Source organism: Petromyzon marinus, chromosome 75 (assembly GCF_048934315.1).
Source record: "Petromyzon marinus isolate PM22_M1 ecotype Great Lakes invasive population chromosome 75, UKy_Petmar_22M1.pri1.0, whole genome shotgun sequence".
Taxonomy (NCBI): domain Eukaryota; kingdom Metazoa; phylum Chordata; class Hyperoartia; order Petromyzontiformes; family Petromyzontidae; genus Petromyzon; species Petromyzon marinus.
The window spans coordinates 3240092-3262645 of NC_133741.1; the positions used below are offsets into that span (position 1 = coordinate 3240092).

The 22554-nt window shown below is 47.8% G+C and overlaps 1 protein-coding gene across 2 annotated transcripts in view; it reads right to left on the bottom strand.

Annotated features, from left to right (window-relative positions):
* Nucleotides 1–15168: 15168 nt before the first annotated feature.
* The window catches only part of LOC116957492 (transmembrane protease serine 9-like), a 53528-nt gene continuing 46142 nt past the window's right edge, over nt 15169–22554 (bottom strand). For both annotated transcript variants that reach the window (XM_032979671.2, XM_032979672.2), the window contains exons 9-11: nt 20948–21183; nt 19076–19185; nt 15169–17965 (exon numbers count right to left, since the gene is read on the bottom strand). In XM_032979671.2, the coding sequence (XP_032835562.1) occupies nt 17816–17965; nt 19076–19185; nt 20948–21183 (496 nt within the window). In that variant the 3' untranslated portion in view covers nt 15169–17815. The remainder of the gene's footprint in view (nt 17966–19075; nt 19186–20947; nt 21184–22554) is intronic.

Sequence of the window (22554 nt, forward strand, 5' to 3'; positions counted from 1 at the left end):
CCCTAGGTCGACTCAGCCTCAAATGAGTACCTGGTGCGGTGTGTGAACATCGCCACTGGGGCGGGGGGGGGGGGAAGACAAAGGCGACCGGGCGTGGTTGCTGGCCACCCACCCCCTCTGCGTGTGTCACAGTGCCGGCCTTCAAAGGTGCTGCTACTCGCTAACAGCACTTGCCCCCAACAGTCTGTTGAGGCTACACGGGGGATCTTTGTCGTTGTTTGTGGTTGAACTTTTTTCGCACCACCGTACGTAGCCCAAGCGTGTTGCCGATCGGAGGTGCGGTGCGGGGGAGTGGCGTAGCAAACTAACACAGCGAAATAAGGACGGATAATACACCGAAACACGATAACAAACATTCTTGGTTCTTTCGATAAAGCCACCACGTAAGAAGGGAAATAATAGAATAATAAAAAATATATAAAAAACAATAAAATTCTCACGATATTCAATTTTTTTTATCATTTTATTATTTCCCTTCTACGTGGTGGTGACTTTTCCGAAAGAACCAAGAATATGAATTTTATTGTTTTACAATAATTTAATTGTTTTATATTTTTATTATTTTAATGTTTCCCTTCTACGTGGTGGTGACTTTACCGAAAGAACCAAGAATATGAATTTTATTGTTTTACAATAATTTAATTGTTTTATATTTTTATTATTTTAATGTTTCCCTTCTACGTGGTGGTGACTTTACCGAAAGAACCAAGAATATGAATTTTATTGTTTTACAAAAATTTTATTGTTTTATATATTTATTATTTTATTGTTTCCCTTCTACGTGGTGGTGACTTTACCGAAAGAACCAAGAATAATAATTTTATTGTTTTACAATAATTGTATTGTTTTATACTTTTATTATTTTAATGTTTCCCTTCTACGTGGTGGTGACTTTACCGAAAGAACCAAGAATAATAATTTTATTGTTTTACAATAATTTTATTGTTTTATACTTTTATTATTTTAATGTTTCCCTTCTACGTGGTGGTGACTTTACCGAAAGAACCAAGAATAATAATTTTATTGTTTTAAATAATTTTATTGTTTTATATTTGTATTATTTTAATGTTTCCCTTCTACGTGGTGGTGACTTTACCGAAAGAACCAAGAATAATAATTTAATTGTTTTACAATAATTTTATTGCTTTACAATAATTTTATTGTTTTATATTTTTATTATTTTAATGTTTCCCTTCTACGTGGTGGTGACTTTACCGAAAGAACCAAGAATAATAATTTTATTGTTTTACAATAATTTTATTGTTTTATATTGTTTTATTATTTTAATGTTTCCCTTCTACGTGGTGGTGACTTTACCGAAAGAACCAAGAATAATAATTTTATTGTTTTACAATAATTTTATTGTTTTATATATTTTTTTATTATTTTAATGTTTCCCTTCTACGTGGTGGTGACTTTACCGAAAGAACCAAGAATAATAATTTTATTGTTTTACAAAAATTTTATTGTTTTATATTTTTATTATTTTAATGTTTCCCTTCTACGTGGTGGTGACTTTACCGAAAGAACCAAGAATAATAATTTTATGGTTTTACAATAATTTTATTGTTTTATACTATTATTTTAATGTTTCCCTTCTACGTGGTTGTGACTTTAGCGAAAGAACCAAGAATAATAATTTTATTGTTATACAATAATTTTATTGTTTAATATTTTTTTATTTTAATTTTTCCCTTCTACGTGGTCGTGACTTTACCGAAAGAACCAAGAATAATAATTTAATTTTTTACAATAATTTTATTGTTTTATATTTTTGTATTATTTTAATGTTTCCCTTCTACGTGGTGGTGACTTTACCGAAAGAACCAAGAATAATAATTTTATTGTTTTACAAAAAAATTATTGTTTTATATTTTTATTATTTTAATGTTTCCCTTCTACGTGGTGGTGACTTTACCAAAAGAGCCAAGAATAATAATTTTATGGTTTTACAATTTTTTTTTATTTTTTTATTATTTTAATGTTTCCCTTCTACGTGGTGGTGACTTTACCGAAATAACCAAGAATAATAATTGTATTGTTTTACAATAATTTTATTGCTTTATATTTTTATTATTTTAATGTTTCCCTTATACGTGGTGGTGACTTTACCGAAAGAACCAAGAATAATAATTTAATTGTTTTACAATAATTTTATTGTTTTCTATTTTTATTATTTTAATGTTTCCCTTCTACGTGGTGGTGACTTTACCGAAAGAACCAAGAAAAAAATTAGTATTGTTTTACAATAATTTTATTGTTTTCTATTTTTATTATTTTAATGTTTCCCTTCTACGTGGTGGTGACTTTACCGAAAGAACCAAGAATAATAATTTTATTGTTTAACAATAATTTTATTGCTTTATATTTTTATTATTTTATTGTTTCCCTTCTACGTGGCGGTGACTTTACCGAAAGAACCAAGAACAATAATTTAATTGTTTTACAATAATTTTATTGTTTATATTTTTATTATTTTAATGTTTCCCTTCTACGTGGTGGTGACTTTAGCGAAAGAACCAAGAATAAGAATTTTATTGTTTTACAATAATTTTATTGTTTTATATTTTTATTATTTTAATGTTTCCCTTATACGTGGTGGTGACTTTACCGAAAGAACCAAGAACAATAATTTAATTGTTTTACAATAATTATATTGTTTTATATTTTTATTATTTTAATGTTTCCCTTCTACGTGGTGGTGACTTTACCGAAAGAACCAACAATAGTAATTTTATTGTTTTACAATAATTTTATTGCTTTATATTTTTATTATTTTAATGTTTCCCTTCTACGTGGTGGTGGTGACTTCACCGAAAGCACCAATGTCATTAATCCCTGCAGTCACGAAAAGCTTAAAATCGAAAAAAAATGATAACAAGTGTAATGTTAATAGCTTCAAGAAGTCAAGAGTGTCCCACTTGTTCGCCATCGATGTCAACGCGTTGCCTGATGTCGTCTACAGGTGGTCTCCAGAGGCTGGAGGCATCAGCACATTTATCGCCGTGTTGTTGCACATTTTCAGAAGTAAAGTCACGTAGGTATAAATTAAAATGAATCGCGACGTTTCGGGCGCAACACAAGCGTCCATCATCAGGTGGGAAAGCGTGCATTTGCCAAAAATAACCTAAGAGTATCGATTCCTGCAGTCACGAAAGCTTCAAATCAAGATTCTCAGAAGTGTTCATGTACATTTTTATTTAAAGCTTTTGTGACTGCAGGGATTCATATTCCTGGTTCTTTCGGTAAAGTCACCGCCACGTAGAAGGGAAACAATAATAGAATAAAAATATAAAACAATAAAATTCTCACGACGTTTCGACTGCAACACAAGCAGCAATAATCATCAGGTGTGAAAACCACAGCAAGATAATTTGAAAAAAAAATTGTATTGCTGTGGTTTTCACACCTGATGATGATTGCTTGTTGTGTTGCAGTCAAAACGTCGTGATAATTTTATTGTTTCATATTTTGATTATTTCATTGATTCCCTTCTACGCGACTTTACCGAAAGAACCAAGAATATAAGTGTTAACATGTTTTGAAGCACTCTCAAAAGATGCACGCTGCCTATGGGATAATCTCTCTGCCGGTATCAGACAAATTATACGAATAGCTGTTAACGCCTGTCAAACACCACAAAGATGATCACATCTTTTTTGTAAAGTGTCAAGTTCCCGCATTAACCAGCATACACGGTAGAGACCCGTGGCAAAACAACAAGAAAAACAAACGTGCACACAAACATATCTCCGATAGTTTAACACCTATATCACGGATGGCTCTGATAATGACAATAGCAATGCATGCAACTGAGTGGCCTACACCAAAGGAAGTCAAATGCCATCGAGAAGGCTGTGGCTTAGAACCGCGCCCGCCCGGCCGCCTTTGTATCCCCAGTGGCGATGTTCACTGCAACACCACCGCCACTCATTTGAGGCTGAGTCGACCTAAGGGGGGAGGAGGCATCGCTGTCAACGGTGTTGGGAATCGAACTCGGGTAAAACCGGGTTTCCAGCGCAGCGTCGCTGACCACGACGCTACAAAGGCAAAGATCCCCCGTGTAGCCTGTAACAGACTGTTGGGGCAAGTGCTGTTAGCGAGTACCTAAGAAGTCCGGCGCTCTGGCACACGCAGAGGGAGTAGGTGGCCAGCACCACTACGACCCGGCCGCCTTTGTCTCCCCCAATGGCGATGTTATTACGCACACGCGCCAGGTACTCATTTGAGGCTGAGTCGACCTAGTGGAGGCCCAAGACCGGTTCAGATGTTCCCCACTGGTGTTGGCCGTGAGCGAGAATCGAACCCGGGTCGCAGGGTTTTGTAGTGCAGTGCAGCGCTAACCGCTGCACTACCGCTCGCCGCTACATACTACACTACACACGCACGAAGCTCACACTCACACACTCACTCACTCACATACGCACGCACGCACTCACGCACGCACTCACTAACTCATACACTCGACAGCAACCGCCATTCGCCAATAAGTGGCGGTGACGTCGCCAACAGCGCTCGTGCCAGGCCATGTGCACGTTGAGGCCACGTGAAGTGTCGAACGCCCGCTGGCAGGAGGTCACGGGGCAGACCCAAGTGCCATGGGTCCACTGACTGAGATGACTGGCTGATGCACCACCTGTGCCCCCTACTGTGCCAACCTGTTGTGCTTTAGCCGCCTGGCGCTCCGATCGTTGTTGTGAGCGTCGCTCCTCTGCCCTCCATTGTTGTTGGATGGTGACTGCCTCCAACTGCCCAGTAGCGTTCTTCACGAGCCTCTTCCACAGAGGCCGATCTTGACACCGCTGGTTATCGGCAAATCCACTCAGCTCCACATCCTCCTGTATCGCATCACTCCATCTCTTCTCTAGCCCGTGCTGTGCTCATTTAGCCCCCTTTATCCGGCTGAACAAAAGCTGTTTAGACATTCAATGACTGGGCATGCGTGCTACATGGCCCAGCCAACGCAGCCTTGCCTGAAGGAGGAGCTCACCGATGGGACCTTGCCCAGATCTTTCAAGGATTTTTGAGCTCCTCACACAATCCACTCTGGTTAAACCCAGGATGGTTCATAGGCAGGCCAGCCTAAATATTTCTAACCGGCGAAGATGTTCCATTAGGGGGGTCCACGTTTCGCAGGCGTAGAGAAGGGAAGGAATGACTGTGGCCGAGAAGACCTGAAGCTTAGTGCGGAGCGACAGACAAGGTAGCTTCCACACAGCGTTACGCAACCGATGAAAAGATATTGCCGCTCGACTCATTCGGAGTGAGACCTCTGCTTTTAAACTGGAGCCGGTCATGAGCACACTGCCCAGGTATGGGAAACTCTCCACTCTCTCCACAACTGCCCTATCACCAATTGGGAGTTGTGGGGGTGGAGTATCCAATGGTACAAAATACCCAGGCAGGTGCTTAGTTTTGGTGGGGCTGATGGTAAGTCCCCACCTCTTAGTGGCAAGCTCCAGGTTCAGCAGCAGCGCCTCCAACTCCTCCTCTGAGTGAGCAGCAATTAACAGATCATCAGCATACATAACGTAGTTGAGCAATAGGGAGCCATCCCGTGACCACTCTCGGGCATCGATCAGCCTCCCATTATATCTGTACCAGATGGAGATTCCCCCGGTACAGCTATTGAAGGCTTCACGAACTACGTGGTCGAAAAAGATGTGAAATAATGTGGGAGCCAGAGGACATCCCTGTTGCACCCCAAGGTGAACAGGGAATGGCTCCGACTCCCAGCCACGTAGTTTACCAGGGCCGTTTTACCATCATGAAGGTTCTTAATGATCGTGAGCAGAGGGTTAGGGACTCCGAAAGCACGAAGAACAACCCAGAGCCCAGGCCTACGGATGGTATCATAGGCCTTGACCAGGTCAATAAAGCAGAGATGTAAGTCTTGTTGGAATTCCCTACACCTCTGCTGTAGCAGACTGACAGAAAATATGGCATCTGTGCAGGACCGCCCTTTCCTGAAACTACATTGGGGCTCCGCAAGCCTCTCCTCAGCGTGCCTGGCAAGGCGATGTTGAACAAATCCTTGCCAGGACCTTTCCCGGCACACTGAGGAGTGAGATGCCCCTGTCGTTGTTTCAGTCTGTGCGGTCCCCCTTCTTAAAGAGGGGGACCACCAGGGCCATCCTCGAGGGTAATGATTCAGTCTCCTTGCTCCGCCAAATGGGGTTTGGCCAGGAGACGTCATAGACGCCTGTCCCCCCAGGGCCTCCGGGACAAGCTTATTCATTAAATTTTTTCGTCGTGGCTTAGTGGTAATTAATTTAAGGTGGATGGGTTACCAGCCCCTCGCACCCATCCAGAGCCCCCATTTGGCCGCTGTGATGGATACAAATGTCATCAGGGGAAAGGCCAATCGGAATTGCCCCCCCCACCCCCAGCACTGCCCACGACAGCGTTGCCCGTCCAGCACAACAATCACACAATCACTAACTCACAATTACTCACACAATCACTAACTCACTCATAATAATTAACTCACACACTCATACAATCACACACAAACACACAATCACACTCAATCACTAACTCACACTCTCACACAATCACACACACTCACACAATCACACAATCGCACACAATCACTAACGCACACTCTCACACACACAATCACACAATCACACACAATCACTAACTCACTCACACAATCACACAATCAGTAACTCACACACTCACTCACACAATCACACACTCACTCACACACACTCAAACACTCACTCACACACTCACTCACACAATCACACACACTCACTCACACACTCACTCACACAATCACTAACTCACACACTCACTCACATACTCACACACCCAAAGACTCACTCACACAATCACTAACTCACACACTGACTCACACACTCACACACTCACACACTCACATAATCACACACTCACTCACACAATCACACACTCACACACTCACTCACTCACACACTCACTCACTCACACACTCACTCACACACTCACTAACTCACACACTCACTCACTCACACACTCACTCACACAATCACACACTCACTCACACACTCACTAACTCACACACACACACTCACACACTCACACTCACTCACTCAATAACACTCACTCAAACACACACTCACACACTCTCTCACACAATCACACACTCTCACACACACGCACTCACACACTCAATCACACAATCACACACTCACACAATCACACACTCACTCACACAATCACTAACTCACACACACACTCACACAATCACACCCTCACTCACATAATCACACACTCACTCACACAATCACTAACTCACACACTCACTCACACAATCACACACTCACACAATCACTAACTCACTCAAACACACACTCACACACTCGCTCACACACTCACACACTCACAGACTTACTCACACAATTACACACACGCACTCACATACTCACAGACTCACTCACAGACTCACTCACTAACTCACACACTCACTCACACAATCACTAACGCACACAAACAACAACAACCGCCATTCGCCACTAAGTGGCGGTGACGTCACCACGACGCTTGTGCCAGGCTATGTGCACCCTGAGGCCACGTGAAGTGTCGAACGCCCGCTGGCAGGAGGTCACGGGGCAGACCCAGGTGCCACACACTCACACACACACTGACTCACACAATCACTAACTCACTCACAGACTCACTCACACACAGACTCACACACACACACTCACAGACTCACTCACAGACTCACTCACTCACTAACTCACACACACACACTCACACAAATCACTAACGCACGCAAACACACACTCACACGCACTCACTCACATTCGCTCACTCACGTACTCACAGACTCGCTCACTCACCTGCCTCGGGTGCCAAGCGTCTTTGCAGAATGCGAACGCGAGATTTGCCTGCCCGCATTATCTGCCCGCCCCACCCCACCAACCCCGTCGCTTCTAAACCCCGGGGCGCTTTATTACGAACTCCCTACTCGTGGCAGCTTCACAGACCTGACCCCTCCCGCTAACCCCCATCCGCGATTGGACGCGCGCGTTTTGATGGCCCTTTGTGAATTAACGTCGCTCGATGGCTTGCGTGCCACGTGCGAGGCGCATCGGTGAGGACCATTCCTGTCGCAACCCATGTGGTTTACCCCGCATTCTTGTACAGGGAAATTGAGTTTGCAGGTCAATGCGGGGCACGGCCGCTGCAATACATGGCAAGCAATAAAATTATTATAATAATAATTGTCTATTTGCTTGTGGTTTCTCCCTTGTGATGGGACTTTGTAGGATGACCAATAAGGCTTTAATTGGTCCGTAATAAGGTAGGCATTGATAAGGGGTTGGCAGCTATGTCGTGGTGAGTGTCGTGGTGAGTGTAGCGGTGAGTGTAATAGTGGTGAGTGTAATAGTGGTGAGTGTCTATTTGCTTGTGGTTTCTCCCTTGTGATGGGACTTTGTAGGATGACCAATAAGGCTTGGATTGGTCCGTAATAAGGTAGGCACTGTTAAGGGGTTGGCAGCTATGTCGTGGTGAGTGTAGTGGTGAGTGTAGTTGTGAGTGTAGTGGTGAGTGTAATAGTGGTGAGTGTAATAGTGGTGAGTGTCTATTTGCTTGTGGTTTCTCCCTTGTGATGGGACTTTGTAGGATGACCAATAAGGCTTGGATTGGTCCGTAATAAGGTAGGCACTGTTAAGGGGTTGGCAGCTATGTCGTGGTGAGTGTAGTGGTGAGTGTAGTGGTGAGTGTAGTGGTGAGTGTAGTGGTGAGTGTAGTGGTGAGTTTAATAGTGGTGAGCGTAATAGTGGTGAGTGTCTATTTGCTTGTGGTTTCTCCCTTGTGATAAGACTTTGTAGGATGACCGTTGAGATTTATAAGGGCCCGGAGTGACCAATAAGGTCTGAATTCGGTAAAGTCACGTAGGTAAAAAAACAATAAAAAATCACGACGTTTCGGCCAAAACACAAGTGGCCTCCATCAGGTGAAGGGACCGGACCGGACTGTCCAGAGGTCCGGTCCCTTCACCTGATGAAGGCCACTTGTGTTGTGGCCGAAACGTCGTGATTTATAATTTTATTGTTTTATTTAATTTTTTTACCTACGTGACTTGTACCGAATATAGAACCAAAGAGTATGGATACTTGCAGTCGCAAAAGCTTCAAATCTAGAAAGGTCTGAATTGGTCTGTGATAAGATTATGAACTGATAAGGGGTTGGCAGCTATGCCTGAGTCGCGAAAACCAGTTTGCTTTATTTCCCTTTCAAATCCTTGACTAAAAAAAAATTCCACCCCCTCACCTGCCAACCGGACTCGAAGCGCTTCTCAGCTGCGGGTGTCCTGGCGAATCTGATGGAGTTTGATAAACGGGGAGAGAAAGAGGGGGGGGGGGAAGAGAGACGTTAGACTCACACTCACACAGAGAGACGTAGACTCACACAGAGAGACGTAGACTCACACAGACTCACTCACACAGAGAGACGTAGACTCACACAGACTCACACACACAGAGAGACGTAGACTCACACAGACTCTCACAGAGAGACGTAGACACACACACACAGACGTAGACTCACACAGAGAGACGTAGACTCACACAGAGAGACGTAGACTCACACAGACTCACACACACACAGAGAGACGTAGACTCACACAGATAGACGTAGACTCACACACACACACAGAGACCTAGACTCACACAGACTCACACAGAGAGACGTAGACTCACACAGACTCTCACAGAGAGACGTAGACACACACACACAGACGTAGACTCACACAGAGAGACGTAGACTCACACAGAGAGACGTAGACTCACACAGACTCACACACACACAGAGAGACGTAGACTCACACAGATAGACGTAGACTCACACACACACACAGAGACCTAGACTCACACAGACTCACACAGAGAGACGTAGACTCACACAGACTCACACACACACAGAGACGTAGACTCACACACAGACTCACACATCACACAGAGAGACGTAGACTCACACAGACTCATTTACACAGAGACCCGTAGACTCCCAATCCTGACACATACTGTATATTTGGAGTTTGCGGTGTCTCTCTCTCTCTCATCATCACCACAGTGGCTATGAGATGTTAACTACAACGCCTGGTATACGGGAGGTCGTGGCTTCGATCCCGATACTGACGCCTGCTGTATATTTGGAGTTTTTTTTATTGTCAATGTCGCAGTGTATAATGTGTGGCAACATTTAAATTATGACATCTGGAATCAAGCACGTCTTCAAAGACAAAAATCCCCCCCCAGTATAGCCTCAATGGATTGTTGGGGCAAGTGCTATTAGTAGTAGCAAATAGCAGCCCCTATACACAGACAAAGATCCCCCGTGTAGCCTCTAGCAGGCTGCAGGGGCAAGTGCTGTTAGTAATAGCGAGTAACAGCACCTATACACAGACAAAGATCCCCCGTGTAGCCTCTAGCAGGCTGTAGGGGCAAGTGCTGTTAGTAGTAGCGAGTAGCAGCACCTATACACAGACAAAGATCCCCGTGTAGCCTCTAGCAGGCTGTAGGGGCAAGTGCTGTTAGTAGTAGCGAGTAGCAGCGCCTATACACAGACAAAGATCCCCCGTGTAGCCTCTAGCAGGCTGTAGGGGCAAGTGCTGTTAGTAGTAGCGAGTAGCAGCGCCTATACACAGACAAAGATCCCCCGTGTAGCCTCTAGCAGGCTGTAGGGACAAGTGCTGTTAGTAGTAGCGAGTAGCAGCACCTACACACAGACAAAGATCCCCCGTGTAGCCTCTAGCAGGCTGTAGGGGCAAGTGCTGTCAGTAGTAGCGAGTAGCAGCACCTACACACAGACAAAGATCCCCCGTGTAGCCTCTAGCAGGGCTGTAGGGGCAAGTGCTGTTAGTAGTAGCGAGCAGCAGCACCTGTGAAGGCCGGCAACTGCGGCACGCACAGGGGCGGTGGGTGGCCAGCACCACGCCCGACCGCCTTTGTCTCCCAAGTGGCGATGTTCACGACACACAACCGCACCAGGTACTCATTTGAGGCTGAGTCGGCCAAGGGAGAGGCCATTCACGCACGCACGGCGCCGATCACCGGTGTCGCCGGCTTTGTCGCATCGCCACCGGGAACCGCCGGATAATGTTGTTGGAAAGCAGCCGGAAACAAGAATTGCCCTAAATTTTGATTTAAAGTTTTCGTGACTGCAGTAATTCATATTCTTAGACAAGAATAAGAATTGCCCCGTGCCAGATAACCGACGATCGACTGCATCTCAATTCTGGTTCTTTAAAACTGCAGTGGGCACTGATCTTCGAGGCCGGGTTTATAATTTCCACTGTTTTTTGTAGTTGTCGTTGTTGTTGTTGTGTCTCTCGCGTGCGCATTTTCTCGCACACAGACAAACGAGAAATTAAATTAGATCCCAAACCGGGGGCTTGCGACACCGAACCACCGTTTAAGAGCCGAGTTAAATAAGACTCGTAATAAAGGTGTTTTTTTTTCAGATTAGATCGCGTAAAGTATAAATGTTGCAGGGACGTGCGGTCAGGGGAGGCAGGGCCAAGCAGAGCCTCACCTGTCGTGCCCCAATGAAAATAGCTGTTACGAAAAATCAAAAATAAAGAATAATAAAATAAGATACATTTCAACATTTTCCCACTGGCCCGTGTCATGAATGTCATTTCTGTAACGATTCCAATCATTTTTATAGTCAAAGTCGCCAAATTCGCGGAGCCCCGCTACAAATACTGCAGGAAGGGACGAGAGGTGAGGCAGCGACGCGCTCAGCCTCCCCTCCGATTGCGCAACCCCTCAGTAACTGGATGGAGCGCGGCAATAAGCACGTGCCTGTTACTATCTCAGTACGTCACCAATGTGATGTTTGTAGACCCCTTCATTTCATGTCCTCGCCTTCTATACGCCAGTAAACTTATTTCAAGTACGTGTATAAAAATATTCAGGCTCGCAGGTCTTGTCATGAAATTGCAATGAAAAAGCACCAGGGGAGGCAGCTATCGCACGTGCCTCACTGAGGGGGACGTGTCTAACACGCCCACCTCAGTGAGGCCACGCCCCCCTCGGCGAGGCCACGCCCCCCCCCTCCGTGAGGCCACGCCCCCCCCCCCCTCAGTGTGTGAATCTGGCTCTGACACTAGCCAGTGCCTCCCCAGCCATTGAACTCACCGCGCGTCACTGAAATGTTGTGCCGTAGCCCTCCACCATCCGGCACAGCCAGTAAGGTATGTCGTGTCAACAATGCCCCGATTAGTTACGAGCGTAGTAGTTCACTTCAGAGACACACTAATAGTAGGAGACACATTCGTTTATTCTACATTCGACACGTCTGTTCACACGCGGGATAACTAAAAACAGGTCAGGACAGCCGGCACGCTGCCTGACCCACGATGCCGAGGAGATGAAGACGAAGACGTACAGTAGCACAACGGGTTCCATTCCAAACGACAGCCCTGATTCAGCCTCGGGACTTCCCTTTCATGCCCCCCAGCGTGGCCTGGCTCTACCCTCGGGACTAATAACAATCTTGGCACTGAAATTTTGATTTAAAGCTTTCGTGACTGCAGGGATTCATATTCTTGGTTCTTTCGGTAAAGTCACGTAGAAGGGAAACAATAAAATAATACAAATATAAAACAATACAATTCTCACGACGTTGCGACTGCGACACAAGCAGCAATCATCATCAGGTGTGAAAACCACGGCAAGAAAATTTGAAAAAAGTGGCGTTTTATTTATTTATTTTTAAACGTTAGCACCACGTGGTGCTGACGTTTAAAAAAAACGCCACTTTTTTAAAATTTTCTTGCCGTGGTTTTCACACCTGATGATGATTACTGCTTGTGTTGCAGTCGAAACGTCGTGATAATTTTATTGTTTTATATTTTTATTATTTTATTGTTTCCCTTCTACGTGGTGGTGACTTTACCGAGAGAACCAAGAATAATCTTGGCACTTGTTGAATTAGCGGCTTACGCGGTACAGCGTTCCTTGTACCGACAATGCCTCAGGTTCCCAGCAGGGCCACTGGGATGGCGTGTGTGTGTGTGTGTGTTGAACACATATTTAAGTCGTAGTTTCGTGGTCATTTTAAGGCTGCGATGGCTGGTCATGTAGCCTGCATGCCCAGCCACCGCATGCCGAAACAGCTTTTGTTCGGCCGGATCGAGGGGGCTAAACGGGCGCGGCACGGGGCTAGAGAAGAGATGGAGTGATGTGGTACAGGAGGACGTGGAGCTGAGTGGACTTGCCGATGACCGGTACCAGCGGTGTCAAGATCGGCCTCTGTGGAGGAGGCTCGTGAAGGACGCTATTGGGCAGTTGGAGGCAGTCGCCCAGCAACAACAACGGAGGGCGGAGGAGCGACGCTCACAACAACGAGCGGAATGGCGGGTGGCTAAAGCACAGCGGGTTGGCACAGTAGGGGGCACAGGTGGTGCATCAGCCAGCAGTCATCTCAGTCAATCGACCCGTGGCACCTGCTGGGTCTGCCCCGTGACCTCCTGCCAGCGGGCGTTCGACAACTTCACTTTGGCCTCAAGGTGCACATGGCCTGGCACAAGCGTCGTGGTGACGTCACCGCCACTTAGTGGCGAATGGCGGTTGTTGTGATCGCAGCTCGTCCGCCGGTCGCCACTCCTCACACTTGCCTCGGTTCTGTCTGCGTCGATGTGTGTGTGTGTGTGTCGGGCACCCGGCGCTGTCGCCAGCGCTGTGGCCATTGAATTCGTTGGCCGCTTGTGCACGTGCGTGCCTGCGGTTGCCATGTTTTTTTTCCTTTCACTCGTCACGGAATAGTTAAGAGAAGGAAATTCTTATTTTGCACCTCTTATAGCTTGGTACCGCGCCACCTTACGCAGTTTCGACTCTGCAAGTGACTCGAAGGACGTTGTGAGCAGTGTTTACAGCACTCACATATTTGCGTGGTATTTGATATATTATGGGGAGAGCCCCCCCCCTCCCCCCCCTGCATAATTATCTACTGCTACCATGTGCTGTGTTAGCTGCCGGAAGAGATAGGCGGTTGGCGAGGCTCTGATCCCGTGGAATACATATTGGTCAAGTGTGATTGACATATTTCGCAATTGTATCTCTTCTGAATGACCCTCGGTCTAATGCTTCGATGATAATTATTTGGTGTATGCTTAACCACGATTTGTGGTATACCGTAGTTGTTACCGAGGGTATTCCGAGGGTCTTATTGCCCTCTGTTCCCCATCTGTGTCGCCGGCAGGGATCTGTGCTTCTTACACTCAAGTTAGTTATATTTTGACTTTCTGATGTTGAGACATAGCTAAGCTTCGAACCTTGTGTTGTATTTTAAAACCCCAGGCAGTTCCGCAACGACTCACTGCCCCTGGCTAGTTCTCGCCGTCCGGTGAGATCCGTGACCCCTTCTGTTTGTCCGGTGTACGTGTTGTTCTCTTAATGGCATTTGCCTCGATGTCATTTTTTGGAATTTACCGCAGAATCTCATTAGCCCCCCCCCCGCCCCCCCCTTTTTTCACCGGGTTTTTTGTTGTTTTGTTTATCACATTTAGAACCTCCCCAGGTGTCCGTTGTGTGGCGAGCCAGCGGGCGGGGGGGGGGGGGGGATAGATGTTAACTACCACACCTGGTAAACAGGAAGACGTGGATTATGTATGATGTTAACTCTTTTTCCTGGTGTACAGGAGGTCGTGGATTTTCGAGGAGGTGTTAACTCCCTCGCCTGGTATACAGGGGGTTGTGGGTCGTGCTGCTGTGCTCCCCTGATCTCACCGTCTGTCTTTCTCGCTTTTTCCGCCCCGGCTTCTCCCCATGATCGCGAATGACTTCATCGCGGCTGGCCCGGTAACCCTTTTTGTGCCCATACACTACTGAGCCAATTCAGGGGCACCGCGATGTAATTGTCCTGCAAGGGTCGGCCAATCCCCTTGCACCGGGAAACCGTGGAACTTTCCTTATAGGGACCCTTCGGATTAAAACCCGTTGTGCCAAGCAATCCCATTCCAGGACACCACGTGTGTGCGCTGCGTGTGAGTATTCAGTGTGGGGGCAGCGGGGGGGGGGGGGTCACAGCGCTTGCAGAGTGACTCCGAAGCCCTGGCACCACAGTATAACATCTCCTAGCCACCGTGATGATAATCTAATCGACGATCGACTGAGTACCACAACTGCGTAGAGGCCTCCAACATAACGCACACATGGACACCCACCGTTCCCCCAAACACCTTTACACTTTTAATATCTGCAACATACGTATACACATTGCCGTGCAATCATATTGTAATCACATTATATGCGGTAAACTCACACACATACAGTATATATATACCTGTAATCAGTACACACAATAGAAACGGTCGATTTTACTTTCAAATTTCAGACTTCTTCACTCCTCTCGACGCATTCCGATCACTGGGTTTCCGGTTGCAGCTAGAACCGACACCGATGAGGTCCCAATGCGGGCTACGGGAATTGGAAAAATATACGCAAGTGGCCCGTGAAAACCCACGTTGCATGCAATTTTGTCAAAAGGCTTTTTTGGTACAACCCGCCACTCGATCAGTTTAACGCCACAGCCTAGGGACTCTTCTACTTACGCACATTCCACTTATGAACTTTCAGAGATACGAACCAACCCAGTTTCCCATTCGGACCGAGAGTCATAAGTTCAACCACCACGCAATAGATGGCGGTAGTGTCATTTACATCTGCAGAACGTGAAGAGACCAGTGGCATCTACATCTGCAAAACATGAAGAACCAGTGGCATCTACATCTACAGAACGTGAAGAACCAGTGGCATCTACATCTGCAGAACATGAAGAAACAGTGTCATCTACATCTGCAGAACGTTAAGAAACAGTGTCATCTATATCTGCAAAACATGAAGAACCAGTGGCATCTACATCTGCAGAACGTGAAGAAACAGTGTCATCTATATCTGCAAAACATTAAGGATCAGTTGCATCTACATCTACAGAACGTGAAGAACCAGTGGCATCTACATCTGCAGAATGTGAAGAACCAGCGGCATCTACATCTGCAGAACGTGAAGAACCAGTGTCATCTATATCTGCAGAACATGAAGAACCAGTGGCATCTACATCTGCAGAACGTGAAGACACCAGTGGCATCTATCATCTACAGAACTCGAAAAACCAGGGGAATCTACATCTACAGGAGATTCTACAACTTTTAAAGCCATTCGACAGGAGTAAAGTTGGACTTTCAAACAAATTGACTTACGAATAGACCTCTGGAATCTAACTTGTAAGTAAGTAAAGGAGTCCCTGTAATAATAGTTAGGAGCTTTTGCGACCAATGTTATCCATAATGGGTTTTTTTTATTGTTAGATGGCGTAAAATATAAATGTTGTGTTGTTAAACCCGACACCACCACCCGACACCACAGCCCAATTAGTGTAAGGGGTTGGTGTCACGTAAACAAAACCTGCTGATTAATTACTTAGTTCAGCAATTACCGGTGTGTGTGTACGTTGGGGAGTAAACCCACGACAACATGTACGATTTTAGGCTAGTCGCCTGACAAGGCTACTGCTGCTTGTTGTTCTTGTTGTAATTACTTACGAAACGTCACCTTAACTACAATTGTTGCAGATTTTTGCTCTCTGGCACACACAGACCCATAGACTCTCCTGTGTAAGGAGTCTATGGGTCTCTGTGTGAGTCTATGGGTCTCTGTGTGAGTCTATGGGTCTCTGTGTGAGTCTATGGGTCTCTGTGTGAGTTTATGGGTCTCTGTGTGAGTCTATGGGTCTCTGTGTTAGTCTATGGGTCTGTGTGAGTCTATGGGTCTCTGTGTGTGTTGAACTTCTTTCACACCATACGTAGCCAACGGTGCTCATCAGCGGCGCGGCAACCATGATAATTAACTCCGCACATGATTCTGTGATGTATAGCTTTGTAGACGTACACATGATCTGTTGATTTGCTAATATGCCTTTTAATCTGGTATGCTGTTCCTAATTTCCCTGTAAAATTTACCAATTTCTCCTGCTGTAATGTAAAGCTATAGATATCTCAAAACACTTCCTTCAGGGTTAGTAGCTACTTGTTTTTTTTTATCGGTCACAGTTGCTATGATCACTGTTACATTGCATTTATGGCTTTATTTTGGTGAATTCTAAAAGTTTTTTGGTATGGCCATGTTTTTGTTTATTGTAGTACGGAGTTAGACTGATGGCCTTAATCTACGTTTTCTTGTTGTTGTTGTTGTTTGACTTGCATCCCACTGGGATTTTTGCACACAGCGTTGGTGTACGGTGCTATTTCAGGAATATTTTGATGTTTTTTCCTGGATTTTCTGTTTGCAAAGTCAACACAAAGTCACTTTAAGATGTTTTCTTGTTCATGTTTTTGTTTTTTTGTTTGTTGCGGTTGCACCCGATTCACAGGGCTATACCAAATAAATGAAACTATGAAACAAGAGCCGCTGTGTAGTTGCTCTTTGTCAGAAGTGACCCTGGCCATCACAAACGATAAGCAGCTCAACGGAGTGGACTTCAACATCAACATCATCATCGTCGTTTGGACATTTCTAGCAGAAGCCAAATACTCTAAATGCCGTGACATTGATTATAAATGTGGAGGAGAAAACCCAAAGAACCAGGAGAAAAATCCATGCGACCAAGGGGAGAGAGACGCAGACTCCAAATATACAGCAGCAGGCATCGTCAGGGTCTGGATGACCTCCGTATACCTGGCGACGCAGTTAACATCTCCTAGCCACTATGATGATGAGAGAGACACAGACTCCCTCACTCCCCCCTCGCTCCCTCCCCTCCCCTACCCACCCTCCCTCCCTCACTGTATAACCCGAGTGCTTATCTGAAGACGTCATTAATATCCGTAAGTGGTTTGGTTGATGAAGCTCAGGACCCTCCAGACCCTGTTGAGCAGAGACGCCGGACCGCAGGAGCCACGGCCGCCCACGCCCGTCACGTACTGGCGCCCGTCCACCTCCTTGCAAAGCAGTGGCGAGGTGTGGTCCTGGTGCACGCGCACGAGAGACAGAGACATAGATCCCTCCGGCCAGACTGTCGGGGGGGAGGGCCAAGTGCTGTGAGGAGGGGTGCCGCAGCTCTGCCTATGAAGGCCGGCAAACTGTGGGCACACGAGGTGGGGGTGGGTTGGCCAACACCAACACCACCACCACCACACCGGGCCGCCTTTGTCTTCCCCAGTGGCGGCGTTTACACATCGGGCTGAGTACTCATTTGAGGCTGATTCAAACCTAGGGGAGGTCCAGGGCTGAGTTCACATGACCGCTGACACTGGTGTTGGTGGCCCTGAGCGTGAGTCAAACTTGGGTCTCTGCTGGGGTTCGTAGGGCATTGTAGCGCCAACCGTTGGACCACCGCTCCCCAAAGATCCCCCGGGGTAGCCTATTCACAGGGTAAAAAAGCAATTTTTATATATTGACAGACTGTTGGGGCAAGTGCTGTTAGCAGCGAGTAGCAGCAGCGGCAGCACTGCCTATTAAGGCCTGGCACGGCAATTTATAATATTACGGATAATATTGGTCACGAAAGCCTACTCCGTGTGAAACTAGGTGGCATCTGTGCCAAGCGTGCGTGCTTACGTTTCTAGAATTGTCCTTCAAAGGTACGGTCTCGGAAGACCAATGGATTAATGAGAAATCGCTTCATTCGATTGGCGACTAAGTGACGCCACCACGGCGCCTGTGCCAGGCTAGGTGCACTTTGAGGCTATCACGTGAAGTGTCGAAGGCTCGCTCGCTGACAGGGAGGTCTCGGGACAGACCCCAGTAGGTGCCATGGGACGGCTGACTGAGATGACCACTGGTAGATGCACCACACCCCCCATACTGTGCCAGGCTAGGTGCAGGAGGTCTCGGGACAGACCCAGCAAGTGCCATGGGTTGGCTGACTGAGATGACCACCGGTAGATGCACCCACACCAAGCTGTAACCCCCCTACTGTGCCAACTTGCTCCATTTTAGCCCGCCCGGCGCTCCGCTCGTTGCTGTGAGCGTCGCTCCTCTGCCCTCCGTTGTTGCAAGAGGGCGACTGCCTCCAACTGCCCAGCAGCAGCGTCCTTCGATTTTAACACACACACACACAAGGCTTTTCCACTTACCCCGCAGATGTTGTAGGAGGCACAGAGATTTCTGCTGGTCACCGTGGCGTTGAACACGACCTGGCATTCACTCTGCTCCATGATGCTCACGCGGTTTGCAATGGCGTAGCCTGGGCACAATAAAAAAACAAAACAAACACACAACACAACACACGACGTTCGTCAAGATCGTTACATTTAATCCATTTCACGTCAAATGTTACTGTTGCCTGTGGGGGAGTGGGGGGGGGGTGGTTGACGGAGGGGATTGCACAGCAGGTTTGATTCCCAGCCCCCCGGTCTCACATTAGCGGGCACCGCGGTGGCTAGGAGATGTTAACTACCTCGCCCGGTATACAGTAGGTCGTGGGTTCACTCAGCGATGTTAACTACCTTGCCTGGTGTGCAGGAACTCGTGGGTTCGATCCCGACCCTGACGATGCCTGCTGCTGCTGCTGTATATTTGGAGTCTGGGTCTCTCATCATCACAGAGTCGAGGAGATGTTGACTACCTCGCCTGGCACGCAGGAGCTCGTGGGTTCGATCCTGACCCTGACGATGCCTGCTGCTGCTGCTGTATATTTGGAGTCTGGGTCTCTCATCATCACAGAGTCGAGGAGATGTTGACTACCTCGCCTGGCACGCAGGAGCTCGTGGGTTCGATCCTGACCCTGACGATGCCTGCTGCTGCTGCTGCTGTATATTTGGAGTCTGGGTCTCTCATCATCACAGAGTCGAGGAGATGTTGACTACCTCGCCTGGCACGCAGGAGCTCGTGGGTTCGATCCTGACCCTGACGATGCCTGCTGCTGCTGCTGTATATTTGGAGTCTGGGTCTCTCATCATCACAGAGTCGAGGAGATGTTGACTACCTCGCCTGGCACGCAGGAGCTCGTGGGTTCGATCCCGACCCTGACGATGCCTGCTGCTGCTGCTGCTGTATATTTGGAGTCTGGGTCTCTCATCATCACAGAGTCGAGGAGATGTTGACTACCTCGCCTGGCACGCAGGAGCTCGTGGGTTTGATCCCGACCCTGACGATGCCTGCTGCTGCTGCTGTATATTTGGAGTCTGGGTCTCTCATCATCACAGAGTCGAGGAGATGTTGACTACCTCGCCTGGCACGCAGGAGCTCGTGGGTTCGATCCCGACCCTGACGATGCCTGCTGCTGCTGCTGTATATTTGGAGTCTGGGTCTCTCATCATCACAGAGTCGAGGAGATGTTGACTACCTCGCCTGGCACGCAGGAGCTCGTGGGTTCGATCCTGACCCTGACGATGCCTGATGCTGCTGCTGTATATTTGGAGTCTGGATTGGATGGCCAGCACAAAGCTTTCCCTTGGGCCGACTGAATTTGTATCCACGCCACCCCCCCCCCTCCTCCCCCCCCCCCCCCCCATTGCTGATGATGACCTCCACAATAGGCGGCCGACTTTATGTCACTCGCTCGCGTTCGCGTCTCTAGCAGCGATCGTCGGCAATCCGATGCAGTGCTTCTGAAACCGCAGAAGGCATTTAACCCGAGAGAGACAAAGGGGGCAACAGAAACCGGACGGAGGGACGGACGCATGAAGGGATGGACGGACCAAAGTATGGATGGACGAAAGAATGGACAAACAGAGGAATGGTCAGATGGACGAAGGAACAGATGAAGGGACAGACAAACAGAGGGAGGGACAGACGGACGAAAGAACGGACAAGCAGAGGGACGGATGAACGAAGGGACGGACTAAATAATGGACAAACAGAGGTAGGGACAGATGGTTGACGGGATGGATGAAGAGACGGACAAACAGAGGTAGGGACAGATGGTTGACGGGATGGATGAAGAGATGGACAAACAGAGGTAGGCACAAATGAACGAAGGGACGAACGGACACAAAACGCTTTACCAGAATTGCTACTTATGACCGAGCAGGATTTTCCCGGCAGAGGCACCAGCTGGAGACGGTGGGGCAGGCACGCGGGCCGTATGTGGTCTGACGGGCTGAAGCTGATGAGCAGGCGCACCAGGGCCACATCATAGTCCCACGTGGAGGCGTTGAACTTGGGGTGCCGAGCGATGCTCACGAGGCCGCTGCTGGTGTTGTTGTTGAACTGGGCGAGCCAGTCGCCCGGAATCAGCGACCTGCAGCGAGAGCATTGAGCGTCCCGCCAACAGACGCTCCAGCCACGTGGTCCGCGCGGACAATTCGGCAGAGTGTGTCTGTGTGTGTCTGTGTGTGTATGTGTGCCACAGATGAGTACCTGGTGCGATGTGTAAAGATCGCCAATAGGGAGACAAAGGCGGCCGGGCTTGGTGTTGGCCACCCACCTCCTTGTGTGCCGTGCCGGCCTGCATAGGTGCTCGCTAACAGCACTTGCCCCCTACAGTCTGTTACAGGCTACACGGGGGATCTTTGTCTTCTTTTGCTCGCGTGTGTGTCTGTGTCCGGCGAAAACAACCTCCTCGCTGGTGCCGGACGACAACGCTGCGGTGGATGTCAGCAATGCCATGGAGAGAATGGCCAATTCAAAAATAGGCTCTTCCCCTCAAGGTGCTTGTAGCCGCCACAGCGCCAAAAGGGGGGCTAAGGACGTTTGTGAAGGCCTGATAACCCCACCACTTTCAAAACAAGTACCACTAAAACGTGTTTCAAAATGTGACTAAGCTTGTGCCAGAAGCCCCGGAGGTACAGGCCTCTATGACGTATCCTGGCAAAACCCCATTTGGCAGAGCCAGGAGACTGATCACACACCCTCGGGTTTTTTTCCAGAAACGGCAAAAAGCCACTGCGGGTGGCCCCGTGGAACGTTCGAATGCTCACTGCGGAGGAGAGGCTGCCACTCCTTTGCCGGGAGCTGGATCGGTACTGCCTGGGTCTCTGCTCTATTCAGGTCGGGTGGACTGACTCTTGCTCCAGTCACCATGAGGGGTGGACAGTCCTCTACTCGGTGCAGACGACTGCCAAACAACAGGGAGTGGCGCTTCTTCTGAACCAAAGAATGAAGGGGGCGTGGGAGCGTGGCGGTGAGGTGTGGGACGCTGTAAGCCCCAGGCTACTGTGGGCTTGCATTATCAACAACCAGAGGCGAGGACTAGTGGTGGTGGTTACTTATGCCTCTACCGGAGATGAACATCAGTGGAGGGATGCAGGCAAGGCCGATGAGTCAGATGCCTTCTATGACCTCCTATCACAGGCGCTAACTGTAGTGGCTTCTCAGGATACAGTCATCCTGTTGGGTGACTTTAATGCACGAGTGGGTAATGATGCTGGCACCTGGACTGGAGTGATTGGAAGGCATGGGCCAGATCAGCTCAATAACAATGGTAATAGGCTGCTAGACATTTGTGCAGCCTATAGGCTTGTAATTACCAACACGCATTCCAGCATCTCTAAGATGCACCTGCCATTCTTTCACTCCCGTGGTGGGTGTCCATATAGGATCCCATTTAAATCCACAGTGGCCTGGTCTCAGCTCGCTGATGAAAGTTGCAAGCGAGAAGTTCATCATCGCT